The sequence below is a fragment of the Leucopleurus acutus genome (genome assembly GCF_964270905.1).
Source record: "Leucopleurus acutus genome assembly, chromosome: 4".
NCBI lineage: Eukaryota > Metazoa > Chordata > Mammalia > Artiodactyla > Delphinidae > Leucopleurus > Leucopleurus acutus.
Genome location: NC_139146.1, coordinates 2,168,201 through 2,189,926, shown reverse-complemented (window position 1 = coordinate 2,189,926; position 21,726 = coordinate 2,168,201). Strand labels below are relative to the sequence as shown.

The window sequence follows — 21,726 nt, the reverse complement described above, 5'->3', positions numbered from 1 at the left end:
AGGGTACGGCCGAGTGGGGAGCTGTGTTCTTTCTCTGTCCACTGACGGCAGCCCCAGCAGAGACCGACCACCACCTGAGAGAATCAGTTTCCTCCCACGACGAGTCAGAAGGGGGAAAACCGAGAAAGGTGGCCCGTGTCCTCTGAGAGTGCAGCCAGCCCGGGCTCTGCTCTCCCCTGGAGCAGCAGGCGGGCGCGGGGGAAGCCCGGGGAGGCCCCACCTTCCCAGGCTCCCCTCGCGTGTCCGCGCCTGCCTCCCTCTCGGCCACGGCTGCCCCCCACTTCAGATGAGGGCTTCTCTCCACCCAAGCCCCTGCGTCAGAGCCCGGGAACCGTCCCGCAGTGAGCGTCGTCCCCAAGGAAGGAAACGGCTCTTTGGACGACTTTCCTCGGAGAACCAGAGCAGAGGGCGGGACAATGAAAATGCTGGGTCAAAACAGAGCCCCCGCCCCAAGCCCGCTCTCATCAGGTGACCCCCCAACACCACCTGTGGGGAAACCAGCGTCCTGAATGTGTTTGCTCGCTTCTCCTGGTGAGTTTCTCAAGGTGCGTGGCCGGTGGGTGGTTAGAGACCAGTCTCTGCTGGGGCTGCCGTCAGTGGACAGAGAAAGAGCACAGCTCCCCACTCAACCGTACACTGGTCAGACAGGCCTTTATCAAATTTTCTCTTCAGTCATGCCACACAGAGCCCTTCTCCAAAACGGAGCGATTTTTGTTGCTTTCTTCTATCTTTCTGAAGTCCCCATCTGATACGCAGGCATACCTCAACGACAGTGCTACACCGCAGATACAGCGGTGTCTAGAAGGGAATGGAGAACTGCAGTATTTCCTGTCTCATAGGAAAGTAGCACCAAATCACAGCCCAACCATGACAGTCACATTTTGACGACCTAAAGGCAACTTTCTTTGCAGTGAACTTGGCTGGCATGAAGCTTGCTTTAAGAGAATTCGCATCACAAAATGACACAGCTTTCCAGAGTCGTACCCGTGGCACGGAGGTCTCACCTGGTGGAAGCAAGCACAGACACTCAGGGCCGGCCCAGACAGCCGCCACGCGGGGACCCAGGGGCCGGGGGCCAGCCACTGCCCAACAGATCACATTCCCTTTCAAATAGGTGAGCTAACTTTAGATCGCTTGAAACTGATCTTCCTTGATAAGCTGTCTAAAATAAGACTCTGGATTCTGCAGAAATGTCCCCCCAGCAGTAAATCTCAATGACAATGTAAGTTCGGATTAACCTTGGAGTGGGGGAGGGTGAGTGGCCGGGAAGAGCCGCGGGCAGATTTGTAAAGGCTGAGCCCCGCCTGGAGAGCTTGGGGCGAGGGTGCAACGCTTGCTGAGGCCTGCGCACGCCAGGCCTTCCGTGTCAACCAGTGGGTGAGACAGATGAGACGCAGCCGCTGGTGGGGGGAAAAAACGGCGCATTTCTTTAAGGTAGACTTCAGCGTCTTTCCAAGTTCATTTTTATTAACTTATGAACAGGTGCAGTAGACGAAAGATAAAAGCGACGAACCTGATCCGAATCCAGAAGGCAGTAGTTAACCCGTAACTGAACCAGCTGCGCCAGCAAATCCAAAACCTGCTTCTGTAACTGCACAGAGGTTGTTGTCGTGTACTGTTTTAAAGCTTTTATAACAAGAGGCTCAAATAAACGAATGTGATTATGAATAGCATTCTACGGAAAAAAAGAGAGAGCAAGAATCCGTGAGTGAGTCTTCCACTGCAGGCAGCTTGGAGGCCCCAACCTGCAACGTGCCCAGCGTGCACCTGCCGGCTCCCGGTTACCTTGTCCGCGCGGTTCTTTGCGACGCTGGTGAGGTTTGTCTTCAGTTGGGTAGACACTTTCTGGAGTACGTCAAACCACCTGCCAGGCAGAAAGAAAGGTGAGCAAAGAATACCCTTGAATACTCTCCTGTGTATCCAGCTATACTCCAGGTCAAACTAATTCAAATTCACAAAATCAGAGCGTTTTAGAGTCAGAAAGAACTATAACAGCCACTCAGTGTGGCGGCATCAAGCTCTTCCTTCAGTGAAGATAATTAGGTGAAACAGAGTTTATAGCTGACCGACAGCCATCAAACCTGTCACCTGCAGCAGGCTACCCGAGACAGCGCTTTCCTCTGCTACAGGAAACTCACCACTCAGCCCGTGTGTAGTGGGGCCAGAGAGGTGACGGTCATTTGAAAGATTCAGGGATCTAGAAGATACCACTTGATTTCCTTGGGAAAAAATTTCTTTACATCAATTATACCCTTTTCTTTTTAAGAAACACAATATTAAATGACAGTAATCAGACACTTGCTTGTTTTATTTATACCCCATATTATTAGACAAAGTATTTAAAGAATCTTATTCCTGAGACTTGGAAAAATAGTAAGTACAGGACCAATTAAAGCCCAAAACGTGGACATTTTCCTAAAATACTCTAGTATTTTAACTATAGCTGTTTTATCACTACATCTATATAAAGAAAAACCAGGAATTCTATTGTTACTACAGAGTAGTAACTCAAATATGCACTAATAATTGATGGTAATTTAAGAAACAACTACTGTAATTCCAGGCACCGTAAACAACTATAAATTTGAGTGAAAATAGACTTTTAGCCATAAAGTTACAAAACAGAGAGTAATAATACCTATGCCCTCTACACACTAGCACTACTGAGCCACCTGAGTTACAGGCCCCCAAAGCGCCACCAACACACAGGAACTTACTCTAAAGGGAAATGTCGTCATGCGCCCTGGGTAGTAGCGTGTCCCCTTTCTGGCTGGCTGACGAATCAGCAGTGAGTGCGCTTCCCGGGAAGCCCGCTCAGCACTCCTCTCCCCCAGCCCAGCCCTGCCGAGACACTGAGGCGCCCGCAACCTCACCCACTGGACCACATGCTTCTCTGGAGGCAGGGCCATGCCTTCAGCATCCTTGCAGCAACCACATTTTCTAGAGTTCTCTGAACACAGGAGACTATCAGAAGGTTACCCTGAGGTGTCGTGGTCCTGTTCTGCCTGCACCATGTTCCTTAGGCTGGCGTCGGCTAAGGCCTGGGTGAAGTGGGTGTACGGAGCCATGAAGCAGTAGTGGTACAAGCCCGGCCTCACGCTGGAAGAGCCAAGGCGCTGAGCACGGCCTTGAGACTTGCTGGGGTTGGAAGATAAGCCATCAAACTGGGAGGCCAAGTTTGTCCCAAAGAGAGTCTTCAACAGCTAGAGTGGAAGAATTGAAGCCATCAACATCTGAAGTAACACAGAATCTCCCACACAAATATCACATCCACCTATATATAACTGGGTATGTTAGCAAAACTTCAGATTGCACGGGACAGTGGAGGGATACCAGGACACCAGCTAAGTGACAAGAGGCCAGCACAGCTTCTGAGATCCTCTGCCCCCATGGGGGCGAGCGTCCTCCTCAGGGACCATGAGGGAGGAGCAGCCCTTTTGGCCGGAGAACAGCGGAGTGAGCAAAGGCGGGACAGGTGGGGCTGCCGGACGCGCCACCAGCACCACCTTCTGAACGACGGGCAGCATTACATCAGCGTGCCGGGGTGAAGGGCTTAAAAGAAACTGCTTTCTGACCTGCTGGACACAAACAGTTGCCATCACTGGTTCTCGACTGAAGCAGGATTTCAGGTACCCCAGGATCTCTTCGACACACTGCAGAGGACAGGCAGCAAGACATTAAAGTAAGCAATTCACAGATACTTGTGGTGGTGAATTCTGCACAGAGAGCAGGCCACTGGACGGCTTCCGTTTAAATTGTGTACAACAGTAAACATCACAGGACAGCCAGAAGAAGCTTTTCGCGTACTGCCAGCAGAGAAAGTCAGTAAAAAGCATGGAAATCTAAGCAGCCACGTCTCACCCTTCCCTTCACGCATTTATACATTCTTTCTCTCACTCATCCAGAAACTGTGCATCAAGGATCTGCTGTGCCCTCGGCATCCAGCCCTGTTGTCAGGGCAGGAGCTCAGAGTCTACAAAGGGGTGAAAGCTCTGCATCTGCGGGGCCCCTGCAGAGGTTCAGCTGAACGTAGCACATACTACATCAAGTGTGATTTACCACAAAAAGCCCTAGACATTTCCCTTTAGCGTAAGGTCCTGTGTCCGACAGCAACCTGCAAAAACGACCAAAATGACTGCCTTCAAACGACTGTTCTCACAAACTGTTTTTACCAGCCTCAGAAATGAGGTCCATGTTATCCAAGGTCCCTGAAGACATGAACGGTCCAGGCACCAGCATCAGCAGCTCCCCCCTCACCGCCCACCTGGTCCCCAGACACTGCTTCTATCAGACCAACTACATTGAAAAAGCCTCTCACTCCATTTGTTTGGTATATTTCCTGCACTAAAAAGCAACAGATTTCTGTTGATTTCAAATACTCAGGACCAGGTATTTTTAAGATTCTGATTTATTCCTATTGGACTAGATATCCAAGGCTATACTCTGCAGGGCTGAGTTTGTTCCACGTCACCTTGTTTTCACTAGCTCATAGCAGGCAACTAAGAAGTGCGAACCAGAAGAATCACAACCAGAGCCTTCACATCACAAGTTGCCTAACAAAGAACCACGTCTCTTAACAAACACATATGAAACGCTCCGTGTGCAACAGAAACTGAGTTATAGGCGCTGAAAACAGGTGAGAAGAGGATGCTGCTGTTAGTGGCCTTCAAGGAAACAAGTCCCGGGCATGGATATTAACATACAACATAATGAAGGGAGACTTCCACTCCTGGCCAATATGCAGTAAGAGGAACCAGATTTACCCTATAGCCAAACAACCCAAAAAACCCAATATATGAATATATGAAACCACAGTTCCAAGACAGTAACCAGGAGGCACTGGAGGACAGGCACCCCTGAGAAATGGGAAACCAGCAAGTCAGCCCTATGACTGCCCTGCTCACTGCCCTCAGAGAGCTCCTGGGTGGTGGCACAAGGGCGAGGGACAGAGCAGAGCTCAGGGGACCCCCCGAGTCGAGGAGGAGCTGAGAGTCTGGGGAAGCGGGAACAGTGAGGGCTCCAAAGAAGAGAGAGCTCCCAGAGAGGACTCTGTAGACCGGGGGAGGCCCTGGGAGCCGCTCAACACGTGCGTAAGGAAGAGTCAGAGGGCACAGCGCTCCGAACTCACAGAGGGCTGGAACAGTGACTGCTCTCCCTAACCGGGTTTATGGGGCGCCGGCTAGAACCAGGGAGGCCTTGCCTCGGTGGTGGAAGAATTAGCCCTGGACTAAGCACTGCTCCGAACCACTGAGTTGACATGTGGAAAAAGTAAAAGGGACAGTGAGGAGAAACAGAAGACAATGTGTACAGTGATTAAAGCCAGGTAAGCTTTATGCATATCGAGAAAAAGATGGAGAGAAATGGGGCTTCCCTGGTGGCGCAGTGGTTGACAGTCCGCCTGCCGATGCAGGGGACGCGGGTTCGTGCCCCGGTCCGGGAAGATCCCACATGCTGCGGAGCGGCTGGGACCATGAGCCATGGCCACTGAGCCTGCGCGTCCGGAGCCTGTGCTCCCCAACGGGAGAGGCCACAACAGTGAGAGGCCCAAATACCACAAAAGAAAACAAAAAAGATGGAGAGAAATGAAAACAAAGGAACTTCACTGTATTCCACTTCTAAGAGACACATGTTTAACGAGGGCTATTGGTAACTCACTTTGAAATTCATTAGAAACTAAGATGCCCCGGTAGCTGGACAGGTGGATCCAAACACAGCAGAGCAAGTGGACAAAACAGTAACTGCTGGATCTGGTTGTGGACACGACACGGGCACTCACCACACGACCTCTTAACTCTCCCGTGTGCTTGAACATGTCCCCACAACATGTGGGTGGTGCAGGGAGGTTACTGGGCTTGGAACCGAAGTCCGTGAGCCTCAAGCACAGCTCTGCTGCTTCCTGAGGCACCAGAGGAACAAGCCACACCCCAGAGACTGCTCTGACCTTGCCATGTGCGAAGGTCAAATAAAGTAAAGGACTCTGTCAACAGCTTTAAACCCACCAATTTTTTAATTCATCTGGGTCTGAGCTAATTTACAGCAAAAAGTGGAAACAGGATACAAATAGAACCCCGCCCCCGGCAACTTCAGGCTAAGACAAGAATCAGACTCAAGTGCCCAGACTGCGGAACCTTCTCCCCACTTTGTGAATGTGCCGGGATGGTGGGGTTCCGCCCTGGAGGCACTCGGCCCAGGGTGCACTTCAAGCGTGCCAGCTGCAGCTCAACGAGAAGAAGGGAAACACAAACCTTCCCGATGTCCTGCAGTGTTGCCAGCTCTAGAATCTGAGAGAGGGCATCCAAGGCGGAGCGCAGAAAAGCCCCAAACTTTTCGGTGTTGCTCTGAAGATCCAAGGTGACCTCGGGAAAGCGGTGGGAGAGAAGGCACACATGATTGCTGGCAGCATCCCGGTCACCCAACACAGACGCACACTGTCTGCTGTGGTGTGTTCCCTAGGCAGCGCGACACTCACCATGGGGGGATGGTGGGGGGGCGGTTCTGTTTGTTTGCTTGTTTTTAGCACTGGGAAATGCCTTGGAAAGGAAATTACTCTTCCGGATCGCTATATAAACACTATTTTCAAAGGCGTCTTCCAACGTATAGTGACGCTACTTGAAAGAAATAATTCCTAACCTTCTATCATAATGAGAAAAAGAATGTTTAATGCCCATCATAACCAGTGCCTGATAAGCAGCATATCAAAAAATATAAAACACATGTCTTCTTCCACCCATTAAGATCCCTGGGGGAAATCATTATCAAATTCAGACACAACCTTTCAGTCTGGCTACAACAAAATATTAAATTAGTCTTAAGAGGTATTAAGTTAAGATCCTAAAGGACCCAACTGAATTACATTATGTAGCAATTTCCCCCATTTAACAGACTGGGAGAAGGTTCAGGGCCAAAGATATAATATGTAAGAACAAGGGTGAGGGGGAGGCATTGACTATGAAAATAAAAACCGGCAAAAATCCTACAAAAACATTACAATAAGTAGATAGGAATTTGCTCACTGAAATAAAATCTAACCACCCCTGATGAAAGAGGAAACACTTTCTGGGCAAAGGGAGAGGAAAGCAGGTGAGAGACAGACACAGAAAATGAACATGTAAGTGGGTCTCAACACTGTGACCACCGTCACATCAACCTGAGGGTGTTCACAACAGGCCAAGGAAGGAAGGAAAAATCCAGGAGCAAGACCCCCAAAGACCCAGGGACAGGCGACTGCACGACGCCAGGTCCCAGGGAAAGCAGGAGGGCAGGGGTTCACCTCCAGCAGGCAAGGACGTTGAGTGGGGGTCGGGGAGAGAGCAGGGAAGGCCTTTCCTGAATAGCGAACAGATGTGAGAACTGGGGTCAAAGGGCTCTGAGGAGAGCTGAAGAAGGACTTGGAGACAGGGAAATAACGCAGCGGGGAGCCCAAGGGTCAAGCGAACAATGGAGAGCGGGAGAGCAGGACACCCCGTGGGGCAGCAGAGGAGGTGAGGAGGCAGTGATGGAAGATCTCAGGACACGCCAGCCGCTCCAAACACACACACACAGTCTGTGCACAGCAACTCAACCAGCAGGCGGCACTCTGAGACTCCAGGGAGGCCAAAAGTAAAGGGGTCCACCTTGGAGTCCAGGGCATTCAGGAAGGGAGACGATGGAGAGGGAGGAGAGGATGGAGGGATGCTGCAGAGAACATGGGCGGGGGGTCCCCCAGAACTGAAGATGACGTACACTGAGAACAGGTGGAAAGGAAACATCTTCTCTGTGTGGGATTTTAAACATACCCTCCTCTACTTTAGAGCTTGACATGAGAAGCATCCGGCTAAAGAGAGCCTCCAAATCTTTTATCTTTAAAACTTATCTATATCCTTCAGCAAACAAACCAGATAAAGTTTGTAAATGGTTTTTAAAAACTTGAGATGTATCTATTAGTAATAAAAAAAAGGATGACTATGGGTCACATTTATGAAAAAACGTGCAAGATCTATGTGAAGTATCTTTTAAAATTACTTTTAAAATTCTTTAAATTTCATGTGCTTCTGATGTGCCTTTCTGAGGAAACAGGAAGTTTCCAACACAAAAAAAAAGCATCTCACACTCTGGACGGGCAGGCTTAGCATGTAAGATATCAGTTCTCCCCAAATTAATCTACAAATTTAACACAATCCCAATGGAAAAACTCTCAACTTTCTTTGGAATTAGATAAGCTTATTCTCATGTCCATATGCAAAAATAAATAAGAATATCCAGGGAAATTCTAAAGTAAAATGGGGTAACTGATCTCCTCAAAAATACATTATGAAGCTACAATAATCAGGAAGTGTGCTTCTAATGGATGAACAGATGGACAGACTGATATAATAAAGGAGTAAATGGAAATATAGAACTATGAGAATTTAGTATGTGACAAAGGTAGTATTTCAAAACCCATTAGTGCCAGAAAATGGACTATTTGGGAAACTGTAGGGGCAACTGGTTAGGCAGCTGGAAAAAAAAACCTGTTAGATGCATACTTCATATCTAACAAATTGCAGACAGAATAGTCTAAACACACAAAAAACTGAATGGAAGAAAACAATGAAAAGCTCTAAATGAAACCGCGGGAGATTTTCCTTAATAATCTTAGAATAAGGGGAGTTCCCTGGTGGCCTACTGGTTAGGATTCTGGGCGTTCACTGCTGTGGCCAGGATTCAATCCCTGGTCAGGGAACTGAGATCCCTCAAGCCACGTGGCGCAGCCAAAAAAATAAATAAATAAAATATAATAATAATAATCATCTCAGAATGAGAAAGTCCTAAGTAAGAAACATACCTGTGCAAGAGAAACAAAAGAGCAGGCCGCTATCCTTCCAGAAAGCTGCTTGCAAGGTTGGCCCTCGGGGGTGCCTGGGAACTCAGCCAGTAAACAGTTCCCTAGACTGACGTCAGACTCGCCCTGAGCACTAAGGGTGGTTCACTGTGCCTGGACTGCCTTATCAAACAATGTGTTGATGCTGGACCCCTGCTCTCCTCTGTGAGTGTGAATTTTGGTTTGTGAAGGCAGAGGGAGCCTCTGTAACCAGCACGCGGCTGCACTTTAGTTGAGGGCGGGGGCGGGTGGGGTCCTCCGAGTGGCCCTCATGGGGGGCAGAGGTTGCTCCAGACTCCGCCGGCATCCTTCCCCTCAGGGGCTGGCTGTGTGTCCTCCCCACCCTGCCATGAGGAACCCTCGCTGTGAGTACAACCACATGCTCAGTCCCACAAGACCTTCTAGCGGATCTCTGAACGTGGGCAATCTTGGGACGCCCAGACACGGCATCAATAAATCATAAAGACATCACTTTCCCAATGAAAATCCTAAACTTTTGTATGACGGAAGCTACCGTAAACAAAGCTGAAAGACAAAGCTGAAAAAGCTAATTGCAACTCATATCCCAAAGGTCTAACTTACTTACTTATATATGTATGTCTATAAGCTCCAGTCTTAAGAAAAACATTGACAATCCTCTGAAATGTGTGAATGAGTGTATTTTTACAAAAGAAGCAGTACCTTGTAGTTTGCGTGTGTAGCTTTCAGGACATCGTGCAATTTAAGGTAAGAAGGAAGGTGATAGAAACTCCCCAGTGACGAGGACTTGGTTGCCGCAACAGGCCCTGAGGTTTCAGATGGTCGAGAGGCTTTAAACACACCACACAAGATAAACTTTTAGATCAAAAGGAAACACACACCAAGTTTAAAAAAGCCTGCTAGTAATAATTATTTTTATTGTATTCTAGTGGGATGAAATTCAAATTTTTCCTGACTTTTTGATTTTTTCCACACCAAGTTTAAAAAAGCCTGCTAGTAATAATTGTTTTTATTGTATTCTAGTGGGATGAAATTCAAATTTTTCCTGACTCTTTGATTAATTCACAATAACAAGAAATTGACTGATGAACATAAGTAGACTCTGAGTACCGCCCATAAGATGACAAAATAAAATAGAAAGAAGAAAAAGAAGAAGAGCAGTGTGATGCTGTTATGTGTTTGGTTTGGCCTGGCTGCCTGTTTGTGAGTCAGAGGAACGACTGACGTGACCTTCAGTCAATCTCAAAACCCCTCGGAGCACAAGGCTCCCAGGGGCACGATGGGGTTGACCTCTGGTCGACTTAGGTCATGAGCCCTGTAAGCAGTCCAACAGGGGTGATGTGAACACGCTCTGAAGTCTGTCAGGTACGCACACTATCATTGAGCTGATACTAAATATTAAATGCCAAGCACCGTGTAAGATCTTAAAGATTTATGATTTGGGGTCCTTAGTTTATTTAATGCATCAGAACGATGATCAGTCACATACTGATAACTGCATTTATAAAGTTCTGAAGCTTTTTAGCTGGTAAATCTTCCACTGGTATTGTCATCAATACTTAGAAAATAGTTTCTTTTAAAATGCTTTACTGCTGAACTAATGAATAAGCATTTTCAGAACTCTTAAAAAAAAAAAAAAAAAGCTTGACATAGGGAATTCCCTGGCGGTCCAGTGGTTAGGACTTGATGCTTTCACTGCTGGGGCCTAGGTTCAATCCCTGGTCGGGGAAGTTAAGATCCCACAAGCCGTGTGGTGCAGCCAAAAAATTAAATAAAGTTTTAAAATTAATAAAATGCTTAACATAAACGCTTTATAAGCAAAATGAACGGGAGAATCATGTCCGGCCCCGGCACTGTGAGGTGGCATGTGAACGGACTTGGTGGCAGCACAAGCAGACAGGCGTCTGGTCGCCTCTGCTCTGTGCCCACCAAGAGTGGCACGGACCACATACGTCATAGGCAGAGTCACATGGTCACTCTGGCCCCTTCTATTCCAAGACTTTCCCCTCCAAGCGTGTGTCAATTTCTCAGGTTCGTCTCACTCAGATGATTTTATCCCCACTTTACTTCTCCCTCAGCCCTTCCACAGGTAAAATTTCCATTTCCTATTTCAGAATTCTCCACACATCAGAATCAACGATGTCACCCCACTCTATTCCTAGCCGTCTACACCCCCTCCCTTACTGAAAATCAGTCAGTGAGAAGAGGAGAAGCGGGGAGGCACAGCATGGGAAGCACGGGGCACAGCGCCCTGCTGTGGGCCAGACGCCTGCAGACGGCTGGGACCCCACATTGGCAAGCAACATTCAGACGTGCGTAAGACCAAAATGTGGTCTGTGTACACTCAGTAAGTAATATTCAATACCTGAAACCACACCTGGGGAAACCATTTCTCTGGCTTCATTGCTATGTATTTTATTTCCAAAAACTACCAAGCTGTACTATTAACCTTGACATGAACGTAAGCTTTAGTCCTAAACCACTGTAATACAGACAGGCACCCCCGAGCCCGCCCCCTCCCACTCCCCCGCCGTGGCCTCACACCTGGACTGGCCTCACCGCCTTTCTTGGGACTCACGGGTACAGACACCTGCTCTCCGGGTTCCTTCTCTTTTCCCTTCCGTCGGATTGGACTCAGAGAAGGCGGGTTTGTTAGAGATGGCAAGGCTGCCTAAAATAGAAAACAAACTGTGAAGGAAGAGTAACCAACACAGGACTGAAAACTATGGTATGTGGTTCTACCATTCACCCGTGCAATCCATTTCTCTCCTTTGAATCCACATTTATGAAGCTCAGACTCCGTCCACGTACCATCCACTTTAGCCCACACAACAACTGCACGTGGCGGGAACTGACCCAGCACTTCCTAACGGGAGCACCATGAACGCTCAGAGACGGAGGAGCCCTCAGGCAGTCAGGCGGGGTCTCAGGAGGCCCCCGGAGCCCCGGCATGCCACCTCCAATAGCAAGCAATGGGGCTCTCTCTGGGAGCCAGGGCGTGAAACAGGGTACAGAGCAAGGCTCTGAACTCCGTTTTCAAATGAGGAAATAGGCTCAGCGATGATGAAGTGACTTATTCAAGGTCACAGCTAACAAGAAGCAGAGGCAGGAGGCAACAAACCCGGACCCTCCACAAAGCCCACGCTCTGCATACACAGGACAGTACAGAACGCCCCAGCCCCACACGGCAGGAGGCAGTGGCGTGGGCACCTCAGCTCTGCTGCTCACCCCCTCCGCGATCTGAGAGAGGCCACCCTACACCTCGGAGCCTTGTCTGCACAAAGGGCACAGTGGCTGACAGGGAAGGGCTAGAGAGACCGGGAAAGAAGCCGCTGCACCTGGAAAACACGCTACGTGAAAGGAGCCAGTCACAAAGGACGCCAGCTGTGTAGCTGCGCTGACATGCAATGTCCAGAACAGGCAGATGTACAGAAACAGCAAGTAGCTCAGTGGTTGCCTGGAGCTGGGGACATGGGAGGGCTGGGGGGTGACAGCCAAATGGTACAGCGCTCCTTTGGGGGTTCTACAATGGATTGTAGTGATGGCCAAATAACTCTGGGTGTACTAAAACAGAGTCATACACTTTACATGGGTGAGGTGCACGGTGTGTGAATTGCACTGTAACTGTACGATATGTTAATAATGTTTCAGCGAGGCCACTGCAGTGGTGCAAAGGAGACACTACATCAGCTTGGAGCAGAACGGCGGCAGTGAGCACAGAGAAAAGTGTGTACATCTACATGTGCGTGTATGGATGTGTGTAAATGTATATGCGTGTATGCATACACATATATGGGCTTTCTGCAAGATACTCAGGAGAGAAAACAAAGAATTTGGTGAGCAAGATGAAGAGCTGTGATGACTCCCATATTCTAGCTTGAAAAATAGGGAGTGAGAGACGGGGAGAAGCACCGGCTGGGGAGGAGACCAAGATGTCCAGATTTAGACCGAATGAGATTTCTATGGATCGCTCAAGTAGAGGTGACCCGTGGCAGCTGGCCACACTGGACTCCGAAGACAGGTCTGGGGTCTGCCCTGCTTAGATATTGAAGACCTGAGAGTAGACCTGACTGCACTGAGCTGCCCGGTCCCACGCTAGAGCCACGATCTACAGGTGGCTACTTAAATTTAATGACAATTAAACAAAATTAGAAGTTCAGTTCCTCAGCTGCCCTGGCCACATTTCACGTGCTCGGTTGCCACACGTGGTTGGTGGCTACTGTCCCGGCTGGTGTAGATGGAACATTTCCATTCTTACAGAGAGCTGTGCTGGACAGCCCTGGGCCGGAGAATATGGAGAGGGGTCGACTGAGAACAGAGCCCCGGAAAGCACGGATGGTGGGAAGAAGACTAAACTAGGAAGTACCCAGGCAGTAGAAGGGGGTCAGAGGATTCGGAAGCCAACCAGAGAGAATGCCTCAGTACAGGAGAGGTGGTCCTGGGAGACGCAGAGGGGAGGTGAGACAGGGTCTGCGAAGCACCCACGAGAGTCAAAGGCGGGTCTTGGCAGGGAGCGTTGCTGTGGGGAACTGGCAGCAATCAGGCCAGCAGGGGTTAAAGGATCGACGGCCGAAGCCGTGGACTGAGTCCAGGGCCCGAGAGGTTTTGCAAAGAAGGCCAGTGTCAGAGAAGCAGTTCACTAATTCAGGGGTTAAGCTGGGAGAAAGGACTCGAGAGAAGCTTGTAGCAGCAGGGGGACCAAATTGGCAGCTAGAGGAGAACCTGAGCTGTCAAGGTGCAAGAGACAGGAGAGAGAGTGAACCATCAGATACAATTACAAGTGAACTGAGCCATCTTAAATTCACTGTGTGAATAGTTTTCACTGAACTGTACTTCAAAGAAAAGCAAAACATTTCGGGAGAGACCGGCTTCAATGCTGAGCTTTCTCGGCCAACGCTGAAAGCCCAAGAATAAAGCCAGGTATTTCCCTCTCACAGGTGATAGTAAATGACAGACGATACCGAATGGGCTATAAGTTGGATGAGCACATCTAGGTGTTAAATCTAGTGGCACGATATGAGCAATTTTGTTTATTTAAAGCAAAAGAGGATAAGGAAGGGACAGATGAATGAACAGAGGCATGCCTGGAGGCCCACGGAGCCATCTGCACCAGCTGAAAACAGCTGCCCAAGCAAGGAGTTACCTTTATTGCTGGTCCAGGAGCCACATCATCCAGGACGTGTGCACAGATGTTGACCACCTTCAGCAGGTGGGAGAAGAGCTGCTCCACCATGGGCACCAGGGTCCGGTCACCCAGAGCCGGCCACACCTCTTCCTGCTTGGTGGCTGCGGGGCTGGCCTCTTCTTCGGAGGCCCACGAACTCCTCAGAGATCTGGGGGCACTGGCTGTGATACGGGCACACACGTTACCTCCCCAGCTCCACAGCATGGGGCCAAGACGTAAGTCCTTCAGACCCGTCTACGTCGAGAGTCTGCTGGACACCTCCACTTGGGGGCCCACTGATGCCTCAGGTTCCACAGGAAACCGACATCTCCCCCCGAATCTGTGTCCCCAACCTCCATGAAGGCTGCCGTCACATATCCACCCAGGATGTGACAGTGCCCCTCCTGATCTTTACAACTGAAGTTCAACTGGTGATCCAGATGTGCTGACTCTGCCCCCTTCACTCTCTTTTAATGGGTCTCTTCCCACACAACCCACAGCCATTATCTTGTTCAGACTCCCTTGATCTTGCCTTAAGTACAGGTTTCCCTAACTTCTCCTCCAATCCACATTCACGTCAGCCGAGTGATCTTCCTAAAATACTACCCAGATTGTTAGTCCCTTTCATGAGGCTCTTCGATGACCTCCCAGAGCAAACAGACTAAGTCCTCATTAACGGAGACGGATCCTTCACCAGCCACATTCTCCATCGTCATCCTCGCCCTCACACAATATCCAAAATTACTTAGCACTCAAACGTCACACAATCTCTCACGTCTGCATGCCTTCACGTGTGCTGTGCCCCGTCTGGTGTTCCCTCTCCTGCCAGCCCATAAATGTCGCTTCCTGTCCTGATCCCCGACAGAGAGTGATTACAGCCGCTCCGTGCGGCCACTGAACTTCTGTTGACGTGTGTCGCTACAAACCTACATTCAACTTGAGAACGGAGCCCACAAGCCATACTTTCTCATGGGCCCCGTGCCTGAGACAGTACCTGCACGGGGTGCCCGCTAAAATGAAATTAGAAATGAGTTTACCTATAGCTAACTGAGGGGCTAGATCGGGAAAGGGCTGCTTTAAAATACTCGGCACAGGATAGCTGCCTGCAGTACACATTTATGCCTATCGGTAATGTCTGAAATTCTGACTAAAGGAACAAGCCATCCCTGGCAATGACCTCAATACTTTTCCTCCATGCGCTCACCGCCGCCACCCCCCAAAAGGAAATCAAAAGTTAAAGACCTAGAATCCCTCTTTCAACTCAGTACCAATACCTGCAAGCAAGTTCCCGGCTAAAATCAAAGCATCTTGATGGGCTGAGAGATCCAGTGGGAACCAGGCTGATGAAAGCAGGGTCAGGATCATCGTGACCATGCCCACAGTACAGCTCTTTCTAGACTCATCAGAGGCGCTCAGTGGGGGCACTCTGAAAGCAGACGTTTGCAAGATCGAATTACAGAAAAATTTTAAGATAACAGCCTTGCTTTCTCTTATGAACCAAAAGGAAGGCACGTCACTGTTCATTTCATGCCAGCTCACAAAGCGATTTTACTACTGTGAACTAGCATCTTTCTTGTAACCACAGTCCCATGAAAGTCATCCGAGACAAGGAAATCAGGTAGCAGATCTGACTGGAAGTATTGGAACTGGTTACTCTGATAACTTTTAACTCTCTTTCGACTGACTTAGCACGTTTACCCCAACACCAGAGTTGCTCTGAAGTCAGGTCTAATGCTGCATCTACGACACAGGAAAGCCATCACCCGGGACCAGAGGACGCACCTACTTCAAGCAAAATTAGTTGGCCATACGCTGACACACACAAGAAATCTGCAGATTTCCTTCCAAATGTGACGGTGAGTTACTAAATTTGTCTCAGTTATCAGTATACATAACAAAAGCTTACTCCTTAATGCTGTAGAAGACTCAGAATTATTTCACAGATGCTATGAGGGCCATCTACTGGAAGAAAATCATTTTTAAATGAGAACTGCTAATATAAATGTAATAGTTCCTAAATTACTCTTGTAATTGATTACAAAATTTTGCACGATAGCTCACATTTGATTTCAAACGAAAAATGTTTCTAAGTTTTTAATACATAGTGAATAGTGAATAATTTTGGAGAGAATCAAGCCAATTAGAAAAGTCTTTTGCCAGCATATGCAAATTCCCTTAAATTAACCTGCAAATCATACCCTCAGATCCTCCAAAATGCTTAAGAGTGAGCATCTGACATCCATTAGAATCAAAAGTAATTCAGTATTTCCCAATAGCTCCTTCTCTAGCTTCCCACACAACTAACAGGGCAGAAGCAAATATTCCAATGGGTATTTTTCCAAAAGGTGAAACTGTTAAGGTGAGACTTAAAAAGAAAGGAAGAAAGGGATCCGTATAACTATGTTTGTATCACATAACTGTAGACAGCCATGCGCCGAGGAAAATACATACCCACAATGCCAACCTAAACTCCAAATGCAAACTGGAAAGGCAGTTGAAAGAAGACACAGAGCTTCACAGCATCCAAACTAAAGAAGAAAGGAATGAGAAAATCACACTCAAACACCAAAAAAGTTTATTAAATTGAACCTCCTTTTTCCCTTTATAAAGAGTACGAACAATGAAAACAAAATTGCTATCTGTATCTAACGATAAGACATTTGTCCTCCCATGATACAAGTTCATACCTTAGAAGATACAGCTGGACAACTGAGATACAGGTTTAAGGAGGGTCGATTATATCCCAGTGAGGAGAGGCCAGGAGTGATGCACCTCCTCTGGCTCGAACTTTAACCATCGTGCTCCCCGCCCCCACCAGGAATGCCCTTCCTACCCCAGCTCACCCCACCCCATCTGCTCCTGCAGATTAATGTCCATCTTCCTAACCAGACTGGAAGAACCACAGGGCAGGGATCCTCTTTGTTTTTACATCCCAAGCCTAGAACACTGTCTGACATACGTAGGCCACAACAAATACAAATAATGTTTATGATATTTTGAACAAATCAAGGGAAGACCAAACTGCAGACAGCCCAAACAATATTTAAGTTTGAAAGGCACTTATATCCTTATCAAGATAGTCTAACCATAATTGCCTGAGTTTTCACAACATGAAAGCATTCCTTCTGTCACATAAAATAAATGACAAGATTTAACCTGGTAATCAGCAAATTGGCACTACTTTCGTGTAACATTCTTTTTTTCTGATTATGGAAGTTAGACCTGTTCATTTTAGAAAATTTGTGAATATCTTAAAAAGCATAATCATTCATAATCCTAAAATTTATTTTGGAAATTTTTTCTGCCAATCATTTTCTTAAGTATGTAAGAAATGTGTTTAATGTGAACATTATTTTTCATAAGCAAGATCTGTCTGTGCACAGGCATACACAGTTTTGTACTGCGCCTTTTTTCACTCATTATAATCCAGATGGCCATTCTACAGATTGTTCAAAATCCTCCAAAGCATCATGTTAATAAGTGCATAATAAACATATCACCATCTATACAGAATTTAGTTATAATCAGAACTTAATCAGTTTTGGACTCTTGGACATTATGGTTCTTTTACAATTTCAGCATCACAAATAATGATACAGATAATCACATTACACAAAAATCTTTGTTGGCATTTCTGATTTTTTTCCGCTTCGTATGTATTATAAAGTCACTGAGTCAATTAGTCTAGAGATATTTTAAACTTCTGATATACTACCAATTCAGATTATGGTAGTTTTTCTTTTCTTTGTTATGTCTTCCTAGACTGGCTGATTGATTGATTGACTGATTTTAATTTTTTGGCCGCGACGCGCGGCTTGTGGGATCTTAGTTCCCAGCCAGGGACTGAACCCAGGCCCGCGGCAGTGAAAGCGCCAATTCCTAACCACCGGACCGCTGGGGAGTTCCCCTGGCTGAATTTTTTTACAATGAACATATTTAATGTTCAGGGAAAAAAAAAGTTGTTTCCATTCCCATTGGAATAAACCCAGGTTTTATTCACAGAAGCACAATTTCTTACTAAGCCGCACATATAAGAGCTCTAACACAAGCATCCTACCGTTAAGAATTGACCACACAAACTACTGAAAAGTAACCTCATTAAGACCAACCAAAAGAGTCTTACTGTGAGCGCCCTCGTGGTTGATGTGATTAGCTCATGAGAAACTGCTGCAATGACTCTCGAAAGGTTATTTTCCATAGTGACGTCTGTTATGCTTGGTAGTAGGTTATAGCCTCTATATATTCTAATGAGAAAGAGACGTGGAGACTTATCATCTACCACTGAAGCTTATGACATTTTCAAAATTCAAATGGCACTTAAAATTTTAAGATTAAAGGCTACAAGAGGTTAAAGCAGTCTTGACTTTTAAGTTAAAGAAAGACTGGGAATAAATGTGGTCATTATTCTAGGAAAATGGCTGCAATCACCCCTCTCCTCCTCCAGTTCCCAACACCACAGCACTGGAGCAATGCTCTCTGCAACACAGCCTTGCCTGCAATCTCTCTACGTGTCCAAAGCTGCCCATTTTTCAAGCTTTAAGTTAAAAGAAATCCTTCATGAATCTACTCCTGATTCTGGACAAAAGAAAGTCCTTTCCCACTACAGTGCTGCCACTTTTCCATACCCCATTCCTGGCACGTGTCAATTTCAATCCCTCCTTGTAGTTACATATGAATTCTAATTCCCCAACTACATAAATGAAGCCCAGGCAGGATTAGCGTTGACTCACTTTTGTTTCCCTCAGTGTCCTGTCCTCAACAATAAAAAACACAGTCTACGTTAGTCTTCTAGTCTAAAAGACACCGAAAAGAATGGGCTGTGTACAACCATTTGAAATTGTATTTAAAAGACTCTCACAAAAAAATGTGAATAATAATAATTGCACATCACTGAACTAGCGATAACCCTAAATAACACTGACACTCTTTAACGACCTGCTCACCTAAACATTAACGTCATGACATAACTATACTCTTCATAGGTAACACAAATAAAGTGAAAATTTTAAGGACAAATTTTTAGAGAAGACACAGCATTAGAGTCCTAGAGGAAAATACAGCTGTCGGTATGTGGCCCGTAACAAACGATCATACGATTTACGAGGCCACTGCTGTGTGGCTGCAGCAGAGCTTAAATAAAGAGGCGGGGCGGCAGACCCTGAAAAAGAGACGCGCCCCATCGAGGGAGGAGCGCCTATTCCACGCGTGTTCTCTAGGAAACACGAGGCTTTAGAGTGAGCCCAGGGCACGCTTTCCTCGGCTAGCAGGGGTACCTGGTTATGGTGCTGGCGGAGAAGTGAGACGGAGGCTGCGCCTCGTGCATGAGAGGCTTCAGGTGAACGCTGCTTTGACCTCTCGCCATGGCCACGACTGCGTCAGCCTGTCCTTGGTCGCACTTGTAAAACAGCTTCGGGACAAGCCTGACATAAAAGCAAGGTTTATTTTCCTTAGAAAGTACCTGAAACCCACCTGTGATCCCCTCCCTCCGGCCACCCAAAGACACTTCCTTCGTCAGGGGAACTAAGAGCAGAGGCTCCGATCGCAGGGCTACTCCCCCACACACCCGCTCTGAAAAGACCAGGCGCTGGACTCTCTTCCTGTCTGTCATACAGTTACATACATCTCTCTACACATAATTAAATGCTTTGATTTAAAAAACCTTGAAAGTTCTCCTTCTAACCATCTTGATCAGCGTCAACAAGTGCGTGAAGCCAAGGTGCACAGGAAGCACTGAGTACAGGGCAGATCTGAATGCCAGGGGCTGTCCCTTACTCTCTTCTGCAATTTTGTCTGCAAAACCGTCCCACACGCTCCCAGGTGCAGAGCTCCAGCTGAGGTCCCTCACAAATCCAAAGTGAACTCAGAGGCAGAATGCAGGGGGCACATGGGCTCCTCCCTGCAATCAGCACTCGGCACACGCCCCGTGTGAGCACTCACACACCTACAGACGGGCCCATAACTTTTAGAAACAGTCAACTGCTTTATCACATTAGTTTGCAAACCCAGTGTCTTTACTTAAAGTCTCTTTCCTCCATGAAGACCTGGTCGTAAGTATAATTTTTTCCTAAGGTTTAATAAACTACTATCATTCACAGAAAACGGTAAAGATCCAAGATCTTTGATCAAGTAAGTTATATAAATCCAGTTAAATCCACGAAAAGGTACACCTCACAAGTAATCAAAGAAATGCAAATGACCACATTGAAAACCGAAAAGAATATCCACCGAAATGTAACTGGTTTTCTTTTGAGCAGTTTGATTACAAAGATTTTTATTTCCCCCTTTACATTTTTCCTAAATTTTGTTCAGTAAACATTACTTTTAAAACAAGATAAAAGTTACTTTAATAGGAAATACCGATGAGTGCCTGAACAACTGGCACATATTTAACTTCTTCTGAAATACTGTTTTGGTGAGAAGAATGAGGCACAATCCTATTCTGGGAGTGGGAGCGTAAACTGATCTGTTTCTGGACAGTAATTTCACAGCAAGTACCAAAACCCATAAAGATCCACTTCTAGGTATCTACCCAGGAGAAATGAAGAGCATGATTCGTAGTAGTCAAAAAGCGAAAATAATAATACCCCCTGGTGAATGTATAAATAAACTAGAGTATTATCTGTGTAACAGAATACTATTCAACAATGAAAGGAACAAACACAACACGTAGCATGGGCGAATCTCAAAAACTAGGCAAAAGAAGCCAGACGCCAAAGTCCCATCTGTTTATTATGTGACCTCATTTACATAGAACATGTAGAAAAGGCAAACCTCTAAAGTCAGGAAACAGATTAGTGGTTGCCTGTGGTCAGGTGGGAATTGGGAATTATTGCAAATGGGCACAAAAGATCTTTTTGAGATGATGGAAATGTTCTAAAATTGGATTGTGGTGAAGGTTGCACAACTCTGTAAATTTACCAAAACTCATTTAACGGTACACTTAAAATGAGTAAATTTTAGAGATATAAAATTATACCTCAATAAAGCTACTAGGGAAAATCAGAAAGCTTGCCTGGACTAGTAACTCAACTTCCAGGAATTAATTCTAAGAAAAAAAATTACACATAAACATTTACGTATAACAACAGTCACTGAACCATTATTCATTATTTAAATCAATAAAGATTTAATATCCAACCAAATAATATTTATATAAAAATTTATCACAACTACATAGTGAAAAGGTGGCCACTAACTAAAAAGCTTTTTAAACAATATTTACAGGCTTTATTTATCTCACACTATATGAAATGTCATGCACTTCAGTACAGAAATATGAATATATTTGAATAGAGGGTGCCGCCCCAGACAACAATGCCAGTTAAAATTTCTTTTTTAGAAGAGTATTTCCAACAGGAAGATGCTAATAATACATTATGTGGAAATTATCAGATAACAGAACTGCATGTACATTTTGTCCCAATTCTGCAAAAGAAACTTGTACACAGGATATACAGGAAAAAATGTTAACAGTGGTTATCTCCAATCGTAGAACCGAAGGTGATTTTTCCAGTGCTAGTCTCCGTATTTCAAAATTCTGGCCATGAAAGTGCATTACTTTTATAATATGAAGCTAGTACGTTGTTGTTTAAATTTCCATTTTAGACCCTTAAGGTAGTGAAAAATACCTTTTTTGATAGTTTAAGAGTAGCTGACTGTGAGCTCAAAAGATTTAGGAATACTGCCCCACGTCCTCTGAATTTTCCCCTCTCTTCCCATTCTCATATCATTTAGTACTTTAACC

The 21,726-nt window shown here is 46.3% G+C and overlaps 1 protein-coding gene across 3 annotated transcripts in view; it reads right to left on the bottom strand.

Annotated features, from left to right (window-relative positions):
- The window catches only part of HTT (huntingtin), a 136,798-nt gene that overhangs the window by 58,377 nt on the left and 56,695 nt on the right, over nucleotides 1-21,726 (bottom strand). For all 3 annotated transcript variants that reach the window (XM_082838801.1, XM_082838802.1, XM_082838803.1), the window contains 12 exons: nucleotides 19,256-19,402; nucleotides 18,106-18,226; nucleotides 16,434-16,510; nucleotides 15,257-15,408; nucleotides 13,962-14,164; nucleotides 11,363-11,489; nucleotides 9,521-9,648; nucleotides 6,246-6,356; nucleotides 3,576-3,653; nucleotides 2,980-3,203; nucleotides 1,786-1,864; nucleotides 1,514-1,675 (listed from right to left, as the gene is read on the bottom strand). In XM_082838801.1, coding sequence (XP_082694927.1) covers nucleotides 1,514-1,675; nucleotides 1,786-1,864; nucleotides 2,980-3,203; nucleotides 3,576-3,653; nucleotides 6,246-6,356; nucleotides 9,521-9,648; nucleotides 11,363-11,489; nucleotides 13,962-14,164; nucleotides 15,257-15,408; nucleotides 16,434-16,510; nucleotides 18,106-18,226; nucleotides 19,256-19,402 — 1,609 coding nt within the window. The remainder of the gene's footprint in view (nucleotides 1-1,513; nucleotides 1,676-1,785; nucleotides 1,865-2,979; nucleotides 3,204-3,575; nucleotides 3,654-6,245; nucleotides 6,357-9,520; nucleotides 9,649-11,362; nucleotides 11,490-13,961; nucleotides 14,165-15,256; nucleotides 15,409-16,433; nucleotides 16,511-18,105; nucleotides 18,227-19,255; nucleotides 19,403-21,726) is intronic.